Source organism: Cyrtonyx montezumae, unplaced genomic scaffold (genome assembly GCF_038088225.1).
Source record: "Cyrtonyx montezumae isolate F1298 unplaced genomic scaffold, pur_monq_1.0 scaffold_3, whole genome shotgun sequence".
Classification (NCBI taxonomy): Eukaryota; Metazoa; Chordata; class Aves; order Galliformes; family Odontophoridae; genus Cyrtonyx; species Cyrtonyx montezumae.
Window position 1 is genome coordinate 109,314,084 of NW_027072034.1, and position 20,755 is coordinate 109,334,838.

At 44.0% G+C, this 20,755-nt stretch overlaps 1 protein-coding gene across 1 annotated transcript in view; it reads right to left on the reverse strand.

Moving 5' to 3' along the window:
* Window positions 1-13,349: 13,349 nt before the first annotated feature.
* Window positions 13,350-20,755, reverse strand: part of GRIN2B (glutamate ionotropic receptor NMDA type subunit 2B) — a 166,468-nt gene continuing 159,062 nt past the window's right edge. Inside the window, exons 10-12 of the mRNA XM_065742808.1 lie at window positions 19,308-19,495; window positions 17,090-17,328; window positions 13,350-15,262 (exon numbers count right to left, since the gene is read on the reverse strand). Of these exons, the coding sequence (XP_065598880.1) occupies window positions 13,355-15,262; window positions 17,090-17,328; window positions 19,308-19,495 (2,335 nt within the window). The 3' untranslated portion in view covers window positions 13,350-13,354. The remainder of the gene's footprint in view (window positions 15,263-17,089; window positions 17,329-19,307; window positions 19,496-20,755) is intronic.

The following is a 20,755-nucleotide window of genomic DNA, read 5'->3' on the forward strand; positions in this document are numbered from 1 at the left end:
GTGCTATCTGCCTCCCCTCCCTCATCCCACAGAAGACAGAAGGGACACAGGTAAGGCCCCCTGGTAGCTAATGAGAAAGTGTTTTAATGATTGAGTGAAAGATGAGAGCATGAGGGAGGGAAGATGAAAAGATGGACAGAGAAGCCCACCAGCTCCCGTAGTAGAGTCCAGAAAGCAGTATCTCCTGTCCTTTGGCAACTCCTTGGCAGTGTGGGATTGCTGCTACCCATCTAATGCTCCAGTACCTAACATTAGAGCTTCTCAGGAGAAAAAGACCGCTAGCAAATCACTTCCTTTAGGGCAGCAGACAGTCTCCATCATTTCTAAAAAGGACTGGAGTGCTGAGAGAACTAACAGTTTTGTTTGGAATTGGGAGAGGCAGACTGCTTCCTATAAGACACTGGTATTATTATTATATTTTTTTAAGGAATGAATGACAGTGCCAATATATCATGTAGAAGAACAGTACCTTTCTCAGGAAATGTGAAGAATTCCTAGCTTAACTCCTGCGTCTCAGAGAACAAAACCCTGAACTTAATTAACCCCTCCTTAATGCCTCACCTACTTCACACTTGCCTCCTCAATACCACAACCTCAGCTTCTCAAAAAAGGACAAATCAAGCAGAAGAATATTCATGAACATTGTTGACACTCGAAAGCAATTCTCAGTTATTTTAATTTGCCTTCTGTTTTTTTTTTTTAAGCCTTTGAGATTCATTCAGTTCCTATTTTCAGGACTCTCTCCACAGCAATCAGATAAAAAATTCTTTTCATATAAAATGTGAGTTGTGATTTTTCTTCCTTTTTTTTTTCATTTTAACATGATCACAAAACTCCTGTAGCCAAGACTGAAGAAAAACATCACATATTGTTAATCTTGCCATAAAAGCCACAGCAGTTGCATCCCTCTCTCATACACAGCTTCTCCCTATTTCCCTCAAAAACTAAACAAAAACACCCTCTGCACAGCTTTTGTTCTTGATAATTTTATTTTGGTGGTTTTCATGCTACATAAAAATTAGTTTTTATATCAAAAATTATTCACAATATTTCCAAAATAGTTCAAGTGGTTTTTTTTTTTTTCCTTTTTGTGTTTTGAAATATTTTTAATTTTTTTTTTTTTACTGCAGCTAGGGTTACAAAACATCCCATTTCCTCTCGCCACCACCAATTTGCTGTCGGTTCCCTTTTACATTTGTATATATTAAAAAAAAAGAAGAAAGAAAGAAAGAAAGAAAAAGAACAAAATCTTATTTTTTATCATTTACTTGAAAAACAAAAAGTCATTTGGCACTCTTGTCTCTGTAGCTCTGATTTTCGCCAGTGGAGTGGCTGGAAGTGGGCGTGTGCGCGCGCGCATGTGCGTGTGCAAAGGGGATGAGGAGGAGGCAAAATTTAGGCAAAGATGGTCTCAGAAGTGAATAGGGAAAAATCTGCTGTGTGCAACAGCCTGATGGGTGGTCAGGTTCATCACAAGATACCAACAGCTCAAGAGGAGGTAGCAGTGTTGGGCAGTAGAAGACTTACGCTAGAGGTGAGTATTCCTTTTCCTTTTGGTTGATAGACTGAGCTCATCAAATGTGCTCTCAAAAGTAAATGTACATTAGTTAGAAATCAAATACAGCCAGAGTTGACTTCTGTCAACTTTAAAGATGCTACCTGCTCCAACCCCAGTAGACACAGCAGTCCTCCACTGCTGCTCACAGCCACTTCCAAGTGCCAAAGAGTGAAGGCGTTGGGCTTTCTCTTAGTGGCAAGGCATTGATATCTGGCCAGATATCTATGCAACACCCTTAACCCATACCTCATGGCTTTTGAAACTCTGCTGGGCCCCAAAAGGCATTGTCCGAGCCAAGAGACAGCCCTATCCACTGGAGGCAATGCAGGACAGCTCCAGTCCAGGCACAGCCATCTGCCCATCTCTGTGGCCTCACTTCTGCACGGGTAGGCCCGAGTGAGGAGGAGGCAAAACAGGGAGCTGATGAGGGGATGTCTCAGGCCAATCCAAATCCATTGGCCTGTTTGTTTTCTTTCTCCCACCTCCCTCCCATGCGTCGTGGGTGAGAGGTTTCCCCTCAGCCCACTCTCTGGCCTGCCCCAAGACAAGTGCAAGCCACAGGCTGATCACTTTGGGCATGCATGGCCTTTAGGCCAGGCCCCTTAGCAGCCAACAGGCTCTTGCTCTGATTGTCACCACAGAAACTCCCCGAAAGGGCCTCTCTTCCTCTCACCATGGCAATTCCAAATGGCCTCAGGAGGGAGGGACCCAGGGGTCTGACTCCCACCTTGCCTCCTCCCCACCTCACAGCAGCCAAAGCTCACTGAAGTAACACTTATTTTTAAGGGAAAAAATAGAGAAAATAAAAAAGGAAGGAAAAGAGGAGGAGTACCAAGAAAACCCACAACTCTGAACCAAAACCCACCTGTGCATCGGTTTATTAGTTTGCCTTCTACGACTCCACAGGGAAGCCGATGAAAAGCTACTTCCTGAAAGGCTGCTGCCTTCTCTACAGACCAGCCCATGACTCCAAATACAAATGGAGCCTTGGTCACTGGCAAAGAGATGCTTCAGGATAGCCCTGCCATTCAGGAAAACATGTACAAAGGAAAGATCCCAAACACAGCTGAACCATACAAACAACAACTGCACAGAACTGAGGTCTCGGAAAGTTGTATTGCTGAAAACACCTCCCTGCTCCCACTAAAAGGACTGCATAAAACAAACAAACAAACAAAAAACAAACGAAAGAGATCAACAGATAACCAAGGAACATATTATCTCCGCATTAGAAATCTTTTGAAAAATGCAAAGCTAAAAAGAGCAGTTTGCTGCATTTCTGACCGCATGTGAGAGAGAGCCTGCTCCAAAGATAAGAAAAGCATCCAGACAGGCAAAGAGGCCTCCAAAGCTAGCAGCTTTCTTTGATAACATCCACACTAACTGCTGTCTAGTGGGGAAGTTGTTTCCTACAGCACCTCTTGAAGGCTCCAGCTTGCTAGGAGCTTTTAGGTGTATAGCATGTTGGTAATAGTTACAATACATAAATACACACGTACATATACACACACATATATCTTCTCTTCCATAGAACACAAGGCTGGCAGAGCACAGGATACAATGTAATGGAAAGGAAAGAGCAGCTGAACATGGAATAAAGCAAAGGAGGTGAATGGATGCAAACTATTTGAAGGAGTCACTGGCAGCCACAGATCATTATGTTACATTTTTTATATATAAATAAAAGGAAAGTATCAAGAGGCCCAATGACACCAACACTAATGGTCTGGTGAAGCAGGCTTTAGATGAAGCACTAGTCCCAGGTGTTGTTCCTTCCTCATCTGATTAATCACGACAGCTCTTCATCAGGTCCCGATTGTCTTTTCTGGCTGCTGACAGAAGACAGCAGTGTCTTGTCATCAGTTTGTCCAGTTAAGGTGCTGTTCTAGTTGGCACTGTAGGGCCCTCCCAACAAGTTTTTCTCTCTGGTGCTACCAGCATAGAGATCTCTCTGGGAAATTAATGGGATGGAGCATGGCTGCAGAAGGTTCGCTCTTTCCCTTCCTTCCTACTTACTGTCCCCTCTGAAGAAAATGAATTGCCCCAGAACTTGGGATTTGCAAGATCCCTACGCAGCTACAAGAAGCAACTGTGAAGCTCTTCCAGATAATGAGTGTTGGATACCAATCTAGCACAACTCAGATTCTGCCTATATCTGATCCAAAAGCAAGAAAGAAAAGGCTAGTCCTTGCTTGCAAGTAGAATTACAGTGTTTGCATTGCCCTGGAAAGCAGCAAAAAGAAAGCCAAGATAGCCTTTTATTTTAGTCACAGGGCAGGATTGGCTAGATGTCTTTTGACTTTACCAGTCAGTGCAGGTTTGTCTTCCTGCTCCAGCTACCAGTTAAGGCCTAAGTAGGTAATGAGTGTGGCACAATGGTTTGAAAATGTGGCACAGTGGATTCAGCACAGAAGTGAGTGAAAGCATGGAATAAGTTTCTGATGCTGTATTCAAACCATCTCCAGGAGGAGTCTGTGTCCCAGTCTTGCCACAGATTCAGACTGGTCCTCCAGAGTCCCAACAAAGCAGCCATGCCAAGGCTCACCAGATAAGCAAGAGCAACAACAGGGCTGCCAAGGTACATATGGGTACCCGTCACCTGGCTTTAGCAGCATACGGCTTCAAACACTTTTCATTCTGCTAAAATATACATACACACATCTAAGCACACATACAGGCTGTGGCACCACACATACAAATGTGAACAAGCTGCATAAATACACATACCACTATGAATCCAACCCTGCTCCCCAAACAAGTAAACACATGCAAGAAATACAGACAAGTAGCAACAGGCATGCAACATATACATGGTGATCCCAAGCAGAGGAAACCCCTCAAAGCTATATTCAAGCAAGGTGAGTTCTTGGGAGATGAGTCCTGGCAAAATGCGTTGCAGGAAGAGGCCCATGCAAGCAAGAAATCCACAAAGAGCATACTAGGCATTTAAACTCCCCAGCAGCTTCCCAAAAGCTCCTCAGTTTTCACAGGAGTTTAGCTGCCTGTGTTGATGGATCTGGTTCCAAGGCCTGTAAAGAAAGCAGCAGAAGAAAGCAAAAAGCTGTCATCTCATCCCCTTAGTTAATGTTTGTCTGTTCGGAGGCAAGTATAATCTTTCTCCAGGTGACATAGAACTTGCCAGCCACTGCCCATGGATCTAGATAGAAGTTTCATGTGACAGATGCATTTTTTTCTGGATGCCCTGCAGATGCTGCAGGTATGTCATGTTTGTGACACACTGAATAAGCAAAAAGGAGCCTCGTGACACTGACAAAGGTAACTCAGTGTTTTGACCAGAAGCTAATTTATGAAATGTACACCTAAGGAGACGGCTGCCATATAGAAACACATCCTTGGGGTAGCACCAGATGGGCCATTGTTTTCTGGCTTCACTTGTATTTAGAGTTCTGCTATGAGTCACACAAATGAAAGTCTCAAATACACACCTCCTCCCAAACTGATGAGTATTTACAGTCGTGTATTCACAAGTATAGAGGCCACTGGAGGCCACACTGGGGAAGCCATATCAAGGTCACAGCAAGGGTACATGAGAGATGCATCTACCCTGCTCAATTCTCTGAGCAAAGCACCATTTCCATTTAGCTGTAGATGTTTTTCCCACCCAGAAATCAGAGATTTAGAGTGATCAAGAGTTGGTATAAGCATCCAGGAGGAGATTGCTGTTCTTGATAACCTCTGAATATACCCTTTCCATTGCCTGTATGTTGTCATACAGTACAGCTCAAACCCTCAGAGACATGGCAATACAAACGCATACACAGAGATATTTGCTGACCCCTTCTCAGATTGTGACCAGCAGACTCATATGTCTTCAGGGATGAGCAACCAGTGCCATGGATGGTAATCTCAGCCTCCAGAGGATGGTGGGTCAATGGAAGTTCAATAAGGACCAATGCAAGTTGTCCACAGGGGAAAGAAGGAGGTGTCTTGGAATCTGCCTGGAGCCACTATCAGTTTCACACTGTCTCTGACTGCATATGTCACACTGCTACTCTGTTCCCTTTCTGGTATGGCACTAATCCCGGTTATCTAGTGTCAAGTACAAGCCTATGTTGACTTATCAGGCTCTAAGGGACAAAATACTACTAGGTATGCTCTGCCAGGTTTGTAACAACAGAATATCATGTAGGTGTTCAGAATCCAGTGGCCTCTAGTCAATAATGGAAGGGATCCTTGTTCTTCTAAGAGATAGCATACTCCTTTCCAGCAGCCTTGCTTGACTGACATAGAGTAAAAGGAAAAGATTCCACTGAGCCTGACATGAGTCAGAGTGAACTGAATAAAAACTGAATCCGCCCCTGCTCTAAACTCACCAGTCAGCTACCAAGGAAGGAAGGACTGTTCTCTCTCATAGCTTGCTCAGAGAAGACAATTTTGCTTCTTCCTTGCACTGACTAGTTTGGCAGACTGATTGCTCCTTGAGTGGGTAAGAGTAGAACTCCACCTCAGTGAAAGAGACAGAAGTGAAAAATAGCTACCAAATATCTAGATCTAATGATCTATCAGGGCTAGAATTTTCCAGAAGTAGGGTCTTGCCCTTCACTCTTCTGCATTGCACTGCACAATGCAATGAAGACAACAAAGAAACAAGACAGCAATAAGAAGAGCAGAGTGTGCAAACAGCCACCATAAGTCACTCTGAGGGAAGAGGTGTTGGAAATGAAATTGAAGAATCAGGATGTGCAAGATGAGAAATAAGTAGATAAGAGGCCAGGGAGATGAGGCAGTAAACTGAAGTGATCAGAACATCTGAAAGTGAAGTTCTGCTCAGGGGAAGGACAGAGAATATCTAAAGCAGAGGAAGTAAAGTGGGTAAGGATGGCAAAGAGGGTCCAAGATGGTACAATCTCATCTTCTCTCCCACTGGTACAGAGAAGGCCATAAAGAGGGAGATGGAAGAGTTGGTCAGGAGGAAATGAATGCCCAGAGAGTGATCCCTGTAAGTAACAGACATAGTCTGCTGACATCTAAGAGAGAGGACAACAGGGACCAGGAAAGAGAAAGTAATCAAAAAGCAAAGCACATAGAGAAGGAAACAGCCCTGTGCCTCACACAAACAATCCCTAGCAATCAACACTGCTTTTATTACAGGAAATTATTAACACCCTCTGCTACCCACCACCCCTCACCAATCCCAAACCTCCCCTGTCTGGGGACCCTTTCTTGGCACACACATATAACATCCAGATAAACTTTCCGAACCAGCAAAAGCAACCACTGAAACAACTTCAAACACCACAGACCAATAAAACCACAACTTAGAAGTTAACTTTCCCAGCCCCCCCCCATGCCATTATTTAATAAGGAAATACTGTACAGATATAAAAACCACCCTTTTCCCAACCTGAATATAATTGCTTGAGTTAGTTTCTGTACATATATACATATATATTTACACAATAATGCTGCAGTCAAGAAAGCAGATGATGTAAAAGTCACAAAGTGAATACATAAATTAAATAACTACCAGCAAGAATCTTAGGAAAGATTGCGTTGTTTCTACTTGGCAAAAAATGCATTGTAGGATAGAGCAATTAAGCGTACTGCAATGTACTGTGTGTGTGTGTGTGTGTGTGTGTGTGTAAGAGTGTGCGTACAAACGCACAAGCCTCACAGCTTCCTGCTGTGCCAGACTTGTTCACATGTGTTTCACTTCCCCATTATATTTTGTATGTGTGCACATGCCCAGAGGAAACCCTGCTCCACAGTACGAAATCTGTCTGACCCGTTGGAGTGCATACCAGTGCTTGCTGTTAGCCTTGAATGGCAGAAGGCCAGCAGTGTAAAAGACGTGTAGCTACTAACACATTGCAGAGGCCTTTCTTTACCTCAGCACCAGGAAACTGTACCCTTGGCATTGGCAGACCTGAGTCCTGCACTCTGATACACAGTTTTGCTGCCTTTTTCATATACAGGCAGATTCAAGGTGTGTCCTTTTTGTTGTCAGCAGTGACAGAAGGGTGCCAGAATTCACTCAAATGGTATGGCTAGGAGAGGAATTTGGGAATGCAGAAGAGATAAAGAACTCAACGCCAATCACAAAGTGTTTTTTGTTTTTGTAGTTGTTAACCGTTCTAATGGCAGACACCCAGGTCTGTCTGCAGTCAGCACCAGGGAGGTCCAGAGAGCCCGTGATGAGGATGAAGCAATAGCATTCATATTGCCAGTGAGACAGTCAGCGCCCCAGTTTGCCTTTGAGAGGGGAGGAAGGAGGGAGATACAGGAATATAGGTGGGTGAATGCAGCGAGGGTCTATGGCTTGGAAATCTATTTGGCTGCAAATTGAAAATAAGCCCTTGTGGGGACAACAATCAAGTCCCACTAGTTACTATCTCAATGTGCCCTGCAGCATCCAGCAGCATGGTAGGTGTGTTCCAGGTGGACACGCCAGGTATGTTCAGCAGCAGGGAAGCACTTATGGGAAAGAGTGGGTGCAGATGGGGATTGTGGCTTGGAGTCTGTCCCCATAAGATGCCAGCAATCCAGCTCCTTTCTCACACATGGCTCCCAGAGGCTTCTGTCAGACATATGCCACAGGGAGGCAGCAGAATTGGACCCTACCCTCTGCCAGCTTGAACTGAGCAGGAAGGGAGAAGTGAAAATCCTTAGAAAAGCAGCACAAAGAGTCAGCACAAAGTCCCTTCATCAACACTCATCTTTATCTTCTTCCCTTCTTCTTTTCATTTTGGCAACCAAAAATATGTGGGGAAGTGCAATCTCCCACCCTTCTCCACAGGAAGGGCTCATCAAAAGTTGCTTGACTGGAGTGGAGGATGTGTGAAAGGCCTAAGTCTGATCATTGGCTGTGTTCCCAGGTTTGCTTCCATCTGTTGATAAGCAATGGAGGTGGGAGGATATGCCACATTTGATAGAAAGCTCTGAAGCAAAGGCTTGCCTATAAAGATCCCTGAGGTATCTCTGATCACTCTAACCTGTCACCATCATCATCTATATTCTATGTCTCCCCCTCTCCCTTTTGCTGACAGTGTTGCTATGAGAAACGACCCTGATCTGAAGGTACAAAGGGGCTTTATTCAAGATGGATGCTAGTGTCTTCTTGGAGTGGGTAGCTCAGCATCAGTATGCATTACTGAAGAAGTCAGAAGCAAAGAGGGCCACCTTGGCAATTCTTAATTCTTCTACCAAATCTTTCAGGACCACACAAAGGAACTTTCCTCCCCCATGCACTGGAAATTGAAATAGCAATTTCCTATGGGCAAAGTTCATGCTTGCATATTGCTGAGCATTTTGAACCTACTGGGGTTCCCACCTGGAGAGTTCTGATGACATATGCTGGATTTCAGAGAGAACAGAATGGTTTTTTTTACCAAAGAGGTGAGGCCGGTGTGCTTCATTATCTCCACTGAAAACAAGTCTTGACTGCAGCTTTTCTTCCCAATTTATGAGGTGACAAGGCAAGTTCTGATTGTGCCCTCCCTGGATGGCATGATGGGAGACAGGACTGCAACACCAGCAGTGTTTTGTTGCGCTACAGGAAAAAGCTGGTGTGAATTCTCCAAGAAGGTTTACTACGAGGAGAACCATGGCTGCAAGTTCTACCTGCCAGATGCATTCCACTGTGCAGGGCACATTCCTGATATTTTTTTGAATATTTCCTCCATCTCCTTCATACACATCCTCCTTCAGCTGAGTACCTACATTCCAGTACCACTTCAGAAGAACATGGTTCATGAAATATCCCTCAGAGAGCCATGCCTAGAACTAGACTGAGGAGGCAAATGTCAAAAACATTGCTGAAAGTGCCTAATCTTTCCCAGGAGGTTGGCTGCAAATACACAGTAGAGGTCACACACCTGTAGAGGATGCAATGATTTCTGATCATAATTTGTGTGTGCAGAAACTTTCAGAAAGGGGAAATGTTCCTAGCCACTATCCCAGAAAATTCTGGTGTTTCTACAGGAGAGAGAGGGAAATGGCAAGGAAGGAGATGTGGAACTTTATCAGGCTCTGGTATGAAATCCCATTCTTTTCAAGACAGGTAATAAACAGCACATGGGTGGTATTCTAGTATAGACAACACCTGCTGCTAATATTACCTGATTGATTCACTTGAATACTTAGAATGAAAATACACCAAATCTAAAATTCTAAATATATAATCAGAGTTTAATAACATCATTGGTTTATTTTCTGGATTATGAATTACACCCTCCCCCCCTCCCAGCCCCTCCCCTTCACCTCTGTTCCAAAATGTGTTGACCTGTCAGAACTAAATTAAACAAAGCAACCAGAAAAGATCACTTATAGAGAAAGGATTTAACCTGATGGACATGTGGCCTAATTTATTGTGGGAGAAGGCAAAACACCAGACTCCTGTAGTTAGACCAGCGATTCAGTCCAGAATTTCCAGTTCTCCTTTTCTGGTTGCCCTAGAGCATTCATTTGAGTGGTTTGTGGCACAGTTAATATTTGCAGAGCACTCCCAGTGTTAACAGTGCTACACAGTATCAACACTAGACAATGATTTTGGCAAACTATCATTTGCCAATCAGTGGAACAAGGGACAGACCAGTTTGGAGAAAAATACGAACCAACTTTCACTCTGGAACACAAAAACCGTTAAGAAGAGATTTGAAAAAAGTTCCATTAACTTCTTTTTGGTTTGTTTTCGGCTTAATTTCCCTGCAGAGCCACCCTCCAGGTTTCCTTGTTCCAGGTGGGGAGGGATGTAAAGTACTGAAAGAACCACCAACGTTATAAGCTGCCCTTGCCAGCCATCAAGCTCCCCCCCAAGCCCTTAGGAAATAACCAGAAATTCTCATGAGCTTTCCCAGGTCCAAGATTTCTAAACCAATGTAGCATTGGAGAAGTCTCTTAATGTCAACTGATGGTCCAACCTGAGCGGCCAACTTGATGGTTCACCCCACCACTACCAAGACAACGTAGTGCCTTGAGGCCCAAACTCCACAGAGAGATGCTGGTACAGAGAGTTTATATGCAAAAAGGAATTGGGGTGTTGCCATCAAAACATGAAACCCTGCTGGCAAGGCTTGAAGTGACGTTCCGGCGTCTTCCATTCATGAAGATAAGGTGACAGGGCGATACGGGGGGGCCTAGGGGTACGTAGCACACATGTTTTTTTGTTTTTTTTCCCTCTCACTCTTTCTCTCTCACTCTCTCTCTCTCTCTTCCTCATTCATACGGCCTCGACCCGCGTAAACCGCTTCCAAAAACGCAGCCTGAAAAGTCGTAGAAAACAAACAGAACAGAAACAAACTCCCCTCCCTCCCACCCCACGACCTGAATATTCACGAGAAGAGAAACACCAATTTATACAAAAACGCAATAAAAAAGAAATATTTACAAATGAAAGGAACGCCTTCTTGGTGACCGCTGTCAGAAGCATCTGACAAGCTGCCATATATTCTGGATTGCAAATCGCTCTGTTAGTATGTTTGGTTTCTTTTATTATTTTTTTTTCCCTCCCTTTTTTTTTGTTTTTGTTTTTTTGTTTTTGTTTTGTTCTTTTTGTCCTTGTAATGAGAGAAGAGGGAAAGAATAAGAAGTTCCCTTACTGCAAAGACTAAGGGGTGGCATTACAAAGACTCTCCCCCTCTTCCCTCCTCAATTTCCTCAGTGAAATCTAAGAAAATTTTCTCTTCACAAACCTTGCCTCTCCTCACGCTCTTTGACTTCACAGGCAAATCCCACCCTCCCCCACCCCAGCTCTAAAAAATAAATAAAATAAATAGGTAAATAAATAAAAGGCCTTCTCTGGGCTTAAAAAGAGAAAGATAACATAAAATCAACCAGGGTGCAGTGAAGAACGCGAGCAAGGTGGCTTTCAGCTCCAAGAGGCTCATAAAGGGACTGCCATCTCCATTCAATCAGTCCCCAGGAATGTCCCTATGCCCTTAGCACAGGGTTCTCTGAACCATCTCCTTGGTGAGCCATGGTAACTGTGACACTGGGACAGACTCAGGAGAAACAGGAGGGCTTCTGCCACACCTCTCAGGATGAGAGAGGTTGGCTATGCCCCACCTCAGGAAAAAGTAGATGTATGCAGAGGGAGTTCAACTTCTCACTCCCACCATTGCTCCCTTTCTGTTAGTTTAACTTGCATCTTAAATGATACAATGAAAAGAAAAAAAAACACTCCTATTGATACTATGTGCACCAGGAAAGCTGTCACTACAACTGCAGGGATGGGAAACCCTAGGCTATTCCAGCTTTGCACTTGTGCTAGTATCTCTCTCACACACTGAGGCACACGTACACGTACACACACATCTCAGCCTTGCACGTCTTGTCTTCAGCCCCCAGCACAAGTTCCTGTGCTCTCTGGCATTTATTCAAGCACACCCATTGCCAGGAAGACAAGCTGTGTACTTCCCTTGTACATTCAATAGTAATTATACATAAGTATTTCCCATGGGTGCAAAAACCCCCTTCCATTTTCCACATGTCCATTAAAACAGTCCACCGATACCACTGCCACCACATGTACATTTTCATGTGTTCTTTTTTTTTCTCTCTCCAGCACCATAACAGCATTGGCAGAGGACACCCCATACCTTTTATTCCATCCCGCTGGTCAAGGGTGAGGAGGACAGAAGGATGAAAATGTTTCTCGTCCTGCTCTCCTTGCTAAAGAACATGCCAAAACAGGCTTGGTGTCCTCTGGAGAGACAGTGACAAAACTCCCTACCTTTCCCTACTCCTTAGCTCTGTTCCACTGTGTGTTATCCAGACATCTTATAAGATTGTGAGTTTATTTTGCTTGCTCCACAGACATTTCAAGTATAAATTCATTGTATATACTCGCGTATAGGCTAACCCATACTAAATACTGCTCCCACCCTTGAAGTAAACCACGGTTAGTGAGCAATTCATAGCTACAAAACCAACCCTGCTTCCCTTTCCCCAAATTCCTTTCATTTCAGTGCAACACAGCATCCTGTCAGAACTTCCAGAAGCCCCCCTGATTCAAGGGTTGCTCTTCCAGACTCAGAACCCATTTCCTTTCCAACTCGCCCAACTGGTCTGTCACAGATTCAATGGCTGTAATAGCTGCAGTGAAACCACTCACCAGACCTGCAAACAAACCTTCTCTCCCTCCCCCCACATCTCCCAGCAAAAAGTTAGCATAAATTTCTCAGCGTATACGCAAATATATAGATATATATTTCAGCCCTAAACCCCCATAGTCTCCACAAAATAATGTAACAAGAACCTCAGTATACCTAACATATAAGTGCATCATCAAGTTAGTCATGTTATCCCTCCTTCACTTTCTCCACGTCTTCAAACATCACTCTCTTCTAGGCAGTTTTAGGAAGAGTTGCCTGAACAAGCATATTTTCCTGCATGTCCATTACACTGCTTCTGCTGTCTCCTCCTGCCACATGTGTGCATGCACATGTCTTTCTCTGCTGGGAGTCAGCAAGAGTGAAATGTTAGAATCACTATTGCTCCCCCTCACCCCACCCCTTCCCTGCCTTCTTCTCCCCCTCGTGAAATCACGAGTGAGGATATCCAACTCCAACGTCACTGTAAAGTGCAATGGCCAGGAATGGAGGAGAATGGGAGGAGAGAGAACATGGAAAAAGAGATAAAAGGGGAGGGGTGGGAAAGAGGAGGAGGAAGAGGGGAAACCAAAGAGGTGGCACTTGTCACCGATGCTGTACTACTCAGAACTCCAGTATCCCACAAACTAAGGATGACCAGGGAGAGTAGCCGATGGGATTGATCCCACCCCACCCTCCCATGCTCCACATCCACCCCCAGTCCCTCCCCGTGCTCCTTCCCTCTCACTCAAACATCAGACTCAATACTGGAGAGTTTCTCATAAACATGCCCGTTGCTGGAGCCATTGAAAGCCCTGGGGTTTTTGTTGTTAGGCACACAGGGGTTGGACTGGTTCCCTATACAGATGTCCTTCTGGAAACGGGCTGGCACAGCCCCATGAAGGGCTGAGACCACCGGCTTGTTGGTGGTGACGATGGCTCGGAAGTCTGGCCTGGCTTTGGGCCCTCCTGCCACCACAGGCTGCCTGAAGAAATAAGATTTGCTGCCGTGGAGCAAGCATTGGTCATCCCCAAAAGTGGGGATGAAAGGGTTTTGGGTGACCCTGTCAGGGTAGAGCGACTTGCTGAGCATGTATCCCCCGCTGCTGCCGGGGTTGTTGTGGTGGTGGTAGCTGGTGGCGGGCACTGAGGACTTGTTGTTGGCAAAGGTGGTCTCACTGGCTGGCATCTCAAACATGTGGGCATAGGGGCTCCCTTCCAAAAAGCGACCCTTGTCCTTGAGGCTGACGCTGCGAGGGGCCAGGGCTGAGTCATCCTTCTGCAGGTCCACAAAGGTGTCATAGGAGTGTTGCCGGCGAAGCTTGTTGCGGTTCTTCTTCTGCACCTTGGAGGCAGAATTGGAAGGGCTCTGAGGATATTTGGAGGAGGAGGTGGCACTGGTGGCCACGGGCACAGGGGCAGGTGGCTGGTCCAGCTCTTGGAGAGAGTTGTCCTCACTGATGTCATACAGGTTGCCTGCTTTCTTGCAGGCCTCGCACCGGATACAGGCCTGGCGAGTGGAATTCTGCCCCACCACTGATGGCGTGTAGTTGTGTACCTTAGAAGGGCAGCTGCGGCAGAAATTAGCCCCAGACCGGTCCTCCCAATCTAGGTTGGTCAGATTCTTCTCCCAGGGCGCTGGGACCCCACTCACAACACCATGCTTGTGCTCATTGCTTCCGCCAAACTCACCCGAACCGTGCTTATGGTGGGCTCTGTTTGTGCAGGATCCACTTCCTCCTCCTCCTGTGTCACGCTTAAACTCATCTCCACGCTCTTTGTAGATATCCGTCAGGTCCACATGTTCCCAATGTGGTGAGTTTTCCTTGGCCCGAAACTGGTCCAGGTAGAAGTCCCGAAGCCCTTCCTTGTCCCTGAAGTAGCGTTTGTGGTCAGGTGAGCGGGGTGGGCGCCGGCGGTAGGCCAACTCTATCTCATCAAACTCCCGACGGGACTTGGCAGAGGCTGGACGTTTCTTCAGGCTGTCCTTGTACTGCTGCTTCCGTCGCTTAGCTGCATTGCCTTCAATGTTACCATAGGTGACTGTGTGAGTGGATATGTCGGAGACATCCGAGCGGATCAGGTCATCGTGGGCCCCGCTGCCCCCGTAGCGGTCACTCTTGAAGGAGAACTTGCCATAGAGGTCACCCAGCTGGCTGTGCTTGGCAGGAGGCAACCCCAGGTCCAAGGGCTTCTTCCCGATGGACCGCGACTGGGCGTTGAAGGGTGGGTTGTCACAGTCATAGAGCCCATCGATGGAGCTGGTGCTTCCAATGCTGTGGGGACGGTGGTGGTGGTGGTAGTGGTCCTGATATACATTGCTGTCCTTCAACTGGAGGTTGCCAAAGGTCCTCTCCACCTCACTAATATAGTCACTAAATAGATTCTCCTCACATGGGGGGTTGTTGTAGGACTTGCAGTCTGAGTGGGTGAAGCTGCGGCGGTGCTCAGAAATATCATAAACTGATGATTCGCGGCGGATGAAGTCCAGGGCACTTTGAGGTGAGCCATTGACCCCTGACAGGTTGGCCATGTTCTTGGCTGTCCGAAGCAGGCGGAGGATGTTGGAATGGGTGTTGTTCATAGTCGCTGTGGGGGAGTTCATTGCTGACTGGCGTTCCTCAATGGCCACACCATGAATGCAGCTGTAGATACCCTGAAATAAGAGAAAGCATGACACTGAGTGGTCCTGCAAAGAATACACAAAAATGAATGTAGTCTAGAAAGCACCCTATGCACCAGTAGCATATTCCTATAGGTCAGAAAGCACTGTCAGACTTCCACTGTGATACACAAGCAAATGAGATTAAGCCAGACCTGTTCTACCAACCCTAACTCTTCTGTCACTCTTTCTTGCCCCTCACATTTTTACTTTCCCCTCTATTTATCCTCATGTTTTTCATATCATATCTGAGGGACGCAGGAATAACAGCTAGTATCCATATGAGTTACTCAAATTTAGTAGGTGTAACATACAATTGCAAATGGGGAAAATAATATCCTCGGGAATGAAAACATCGAGACAAAGGATTCTGTGTGGATGAGAGGAAGGACTGTCTTGCCCCTTGAAAATCATCTGGACATCAGTGAATCAATATGACAGGAGCTACTGTAAAAAGGGAACAGCTTCATTTGTCAAAAACTTAGCTACATTAATCACCAGTACAGATTAGAAAAGGAAACAGAGTGCAGGACTGCTGAACAGATATTTAGTTTTTTTGCACCTGGTTGAGTATGGTACAATAGAATTTTTAATTGCATACTATTACATTTAGCAAGCTCCAAATTGACATCCCTGAAAGTCCTCTATTCAGCCTCAAATCAGACAGCAGAAGTGCCTGATTCCTCCACAATCTCCACTAGCTCATTTCATCCATGATAAGACTGTTTGCAAGGGCTACCCAAAGAAGCAGAAGGAAAGGGGCTCATTTATTTCTGAGCCTACCAAATGGAGCATGCTGATTAATGCCAATTGTGAAATGGACAACAACACACCATGTTAACATAGTTTTTCAGCAGCTAGCAGTTTATTAACTCTTTTCAGACCTTCCACCAACCTGAGCCTAACAGATAACTCCAGACTGAAAAGATCTGTAGTCAGTTAATAATCACCAAATACAGTCCCCCATCTCATCTCCAGACTAAAGCAGGTTAAAAACTAATGACAAAGAAGAGATTGCATCCCTGCATTCAAAGGCTTTGTCATTTTTCCTCAACAGTATGTTATGCTGCAGTTACATAGTTCTTGTACAATCAAAGTTAATTCTGTTACAAGAGACACAGAGGTCAAAAATGCTGAGATTTGACCTCACTTCAGAAAAGATCAAAAGAGCAGACCAGTGACAGAAAGAAGAAAGAGAAGCTCCAAATGGGACACTGCTATCTACACTAACAGCAGGAATATGACTCAGAAATTACTAGAATCCACTTTAAATGTAAATATTATCCCCTAAGGCAGATTTGCATAAAGCAATTGCTAAGTTCATGAGGTCACTGTATCTAGAAAGATTTCTGCATGGCTTAGTGCAGGACTTGTGGTTAGGGACTTCTGAATGTCCAGGTCAGAACAATTCTAGTAAACACAAGTCCAGGTGAACAGATGTAACATGGAAGACAATGAGAAACTCCTGAATTTCTAGCCATGTAAACAACCATTACTTGACTTATTGTCCCCAAATCTGGTCTGCTTACAACTCATTTAGAAGGAACAAACTAATACAGACTAATATTAATTCATTTTCAGTTCCGTATGAAATTTCTACTTCCATGACCATAATGAGGCAGAGATGAGAGATGACAGAAAAACAGTAAATGCTCTTGCTACAGTAACACAGGAAAGGCAGCAGCCTTTACACTGCCAACTATCTCTCTGTAACATCTGCACATTTGAGAGTCTGGGTGGATTTCCCCATCAACAGTACCTATAACCATCTGCATAAATCCTGACTGACCCTTTTTTTCTCTGCTAGCTAACAACACTTACCCTGCTGATGGAGAAGACTACACCAGGCTTGCCAGAGCAGACACCCATGAAGCAGTGGCGGAACTGCCAGTAGAAGAGATGTTCACAGATGAAGGTGATGAGACTGAGGGCCATAGCTGCTCCCAGCATGTAGAAGACACCTGCCATGTTATCTATATCCAGCTGGCTGCTCATAACCTCATTCTTCTCATTGTGACAGATGCCAGTGAGCCACAGTGCTTCCAACTCCTCCATCTCCCCTTTAAAGACACAGAGAAGGAAATAGGTTAACCAGCCCTGCAATCATATAAGCATAGATTGGTTTGGGTTGGAAGGGACCTTTAAGACCACCTAGTTCCAACCCCCTTGCTATAGGCAGGGACATCCCCCCCCCCCACTAAATGAGGTTGCTCAAAGGCCCATCTGGCCTGGACTTGAATGGCTCCAGGGAGGGGCATCCAAACCTCATTGGGCAACCTGTTCCAGTGTTTCACCACCCTCACAATAAAGGATTTCTTCCTAATATCTGCCTGTGGATCTCATGTTGAGGTAGTCTGAAAACAAGAAGCTGATTTAAGGTCATTTCTGGTGGCCATGCTCTGATTACAGATTTGTTACATCCATGAAATATCAGACTGCTCTTCTAATAGGGGTAGATGCAATTAGTCACAGGGAAGGCAGTAGGATTTTTTCTCACAGATGGATATTAGGCACAAAAATCTGTACTGCACAACACAACTGTCTACTGTGAAATCCTGAACAAGTCGTCTACCACATAACTGAAGACCTCACCTCACAAACTTCTACTTTTATAATAGGTCTACAAGGGGAAAATTAGTGACTGATGCTGTTAAACATAAATGAGTCACTTTTAAATGAAAACACTGCCAGCTTAAAATTCAAAACGCTGAGTCCTTTTACATCACATCATCTGATTTTTTAATTTGTTTCCATCATATCTACAGCTCATTAAAATGAGGTGCAATGTTCCCTAAAATATTTGTTCATTTTTACCTGCTTTTCTTCCCTTCAGTTTTGTCAAACTGTGACACTTCCAAGCCCTTTGACCAATAAAAAATATTACTAATTTGTATTAGCTAGAAACAAATGTTCTGTAGTCTAATTTCATACCCCACTTCCTCTCATTATGGTATTTTCAGGAGAAGAGAGAGAAAAATACACACATATACATGCACCTACTGAGACATCCAGAAATAAACTAATTTTACAGGTTGGCAATTCTTTTCATGCTGCTAAGGAGGTTAATATTTCACATTTTCAATATTCAGTCTGGTGAGAGGGAAAATAAAAATCCATGTGTTTATATGGCATCATAGCACACCCTCAACAGCATTACAGAGATCTTCTGTCTTTTTCTGAAACAACACTTACTAGGCTCTTCAGGAGACAGAACACCCTATCTGTCAGGTGGCCAATATTCTGATAAAGTACATCAGAGCTTTGTTCTTTTCAGATTTCAGAAAAAAATGTTTCTACATAAAATAACCTGTGAGCTTTATTAAAAAAAAAAAAAAAAAAGGACTCAGAAAGGTGTAATACATAGCATAGAAAGAGAAATCCAGGAAAATGTTTTCTATTTTTTCTAAAAAGAATTTCTTACCCCATGAGTATATTTTTGATAACACCTCTTTCTCTGTTAACAAGATGAATGAGGTAACTATGACGTTCTGATTAAAAACACAGTCCAAAGTGTACTTCTGAGTCTCAAATACTTCCTTGTTTGTTTGTTTGATTGGTTGTTTTTTGAGATTTTGGGAAATCTGAATTAACTTTTTCATCCATATATAATCAGCCTTTATTTATTCTGCATGGCTTGATCCTGTCTACAATTATGAAGCATGGGGCAACAATGGGAAGTCCAGAACTGTTTGTGGGTTTGGTTATGGCAAAACTCCAAAGGCAGTGAAAAGTTCACAAAAAAACTTGATTTCACATGTCATTCTTCTCACAAGATATTGTTCATACATACATCTGAGCTGATTCTAAGAAACCACTGATGCTTTTGAAATTGCTTGTGATGATATCCTGCATCAACAATATAGAACAGGTGACATTCTGCACATTTCTGGCACAAAGTCTCTAACAAACTCTTTTAGTAGTCTCCTGTTCTCAATGTGGATCTGAAAAACCAGAGCTAGGGAGGTGGAACATTATTTCATACATACAAAACGTATTATTTCTTAGTAAAACTCCACCTCCTCTTTTTCTTGTCACTTACCATCTCCAAAAAGCTGTAGAATAGCAAGATCAACCTGGCGCTTCCAGCCTGAGTCCTTCTGGATGGCAATGCCATAGCCAGTGGAGGCAAACACTTTCCCACTCCCGATTGTCACCAGCTTGCAGCCTTCATCTCTGCCAGCCATGTAATTCAGCACTGCTGCATCATAAATGAAAGCATCCAACTTCCTGCACAGGTACAAGAAACAAGAAGTGTATAGCACAGAGAAGATACAATCTGTATGAGTGCATAGGTGTTCTCTGATAATTAAGGCAGAAATTAACCTCTTCCAGATAGAGTACAATAGGTTGCATCTTCACTGTCTTCAGAGTTTACCAAAATCTGAGCCTAGAATCTGTTTACAGGTGAAATTAGATTATGAATGAGGTCTGTCTATTTCTGACTCTTTGATAACTGTCATTTTTGTACTGAAAGGGAATTTGAAAGACAAACGTAGTGCAAGATAAAGATGAATGAAAAAAAGTCCAGTAGATCTACAGTCCTAAGAATAGCTTATGTTTCTGCACTGCCTTTCATTTGAAAAGAACCTAAAATACTTCATAAAATATATCAATATTAGATAGCACAGTAGGGCTTGCAGTAAAGAAAAGATTTTCTGCAATTCAAAGTGCTGGCATGACTTAGCAGAGTAATATATATATACATATTTCAAATTAAATGTAGCCAGGCTACTGTAACTCCTTAGTTACTGCAAAAAGTGCTACCAGAACTTTATCAATGTCAAGTGGCCATGATAATAACAGCTTTATGGCTTACTGTGCTAAGTAGCTCTTTAGTAAAGACTGTTTAGCTGAAAACTATGAGAAAGGGTCTGTTTCAACACAGAGAAATGCCCATCATAGGCTGGGATGGGCAGACAGCACAACAGACTGATGAGAACCTTCTTACCTCAACAAATTGATTTTGGGCTTAGGGGTAGTCTCAGGGGGCTGCATCTTCTATACAACCAGAGACAACCAATGAGTAAATCCTCCCACTACATCTGAAATTAAGCTCTTTCCAATAAAAGACTGAAGACCTTCTACCTTACGAATTCTCACACCCACAATACCTTTTCAATGCGCCTCCTGAACATATTGCCAGTGTAGTGATTATCTCAGTTCAAGTGCGTATCCATGGGCAAGTCTGTCCAAGGGTTGATATAAAGCCAGGATGACATCTACCACAAGTGATGAGCTCTGTTTCATCTATATATTTCCAGGAGAGAGCATATTTATTTCCTGGATGATGACTACTGGCAAATGTACCTCCCCAGGATGGCATCCAACAATGGTACAATAATTTATAATGGTCTGTGTGCCTCTGAACCTGGCAAACAGGTTTAGGAATAGTCAGACAATCTAGTAATTAAATTGGCTGAACATCTGTGTTCGTGCTTTGGAATGAACTTTCTCACAAGTGTGACATTGTTGTAAGTGAGAAGGTGT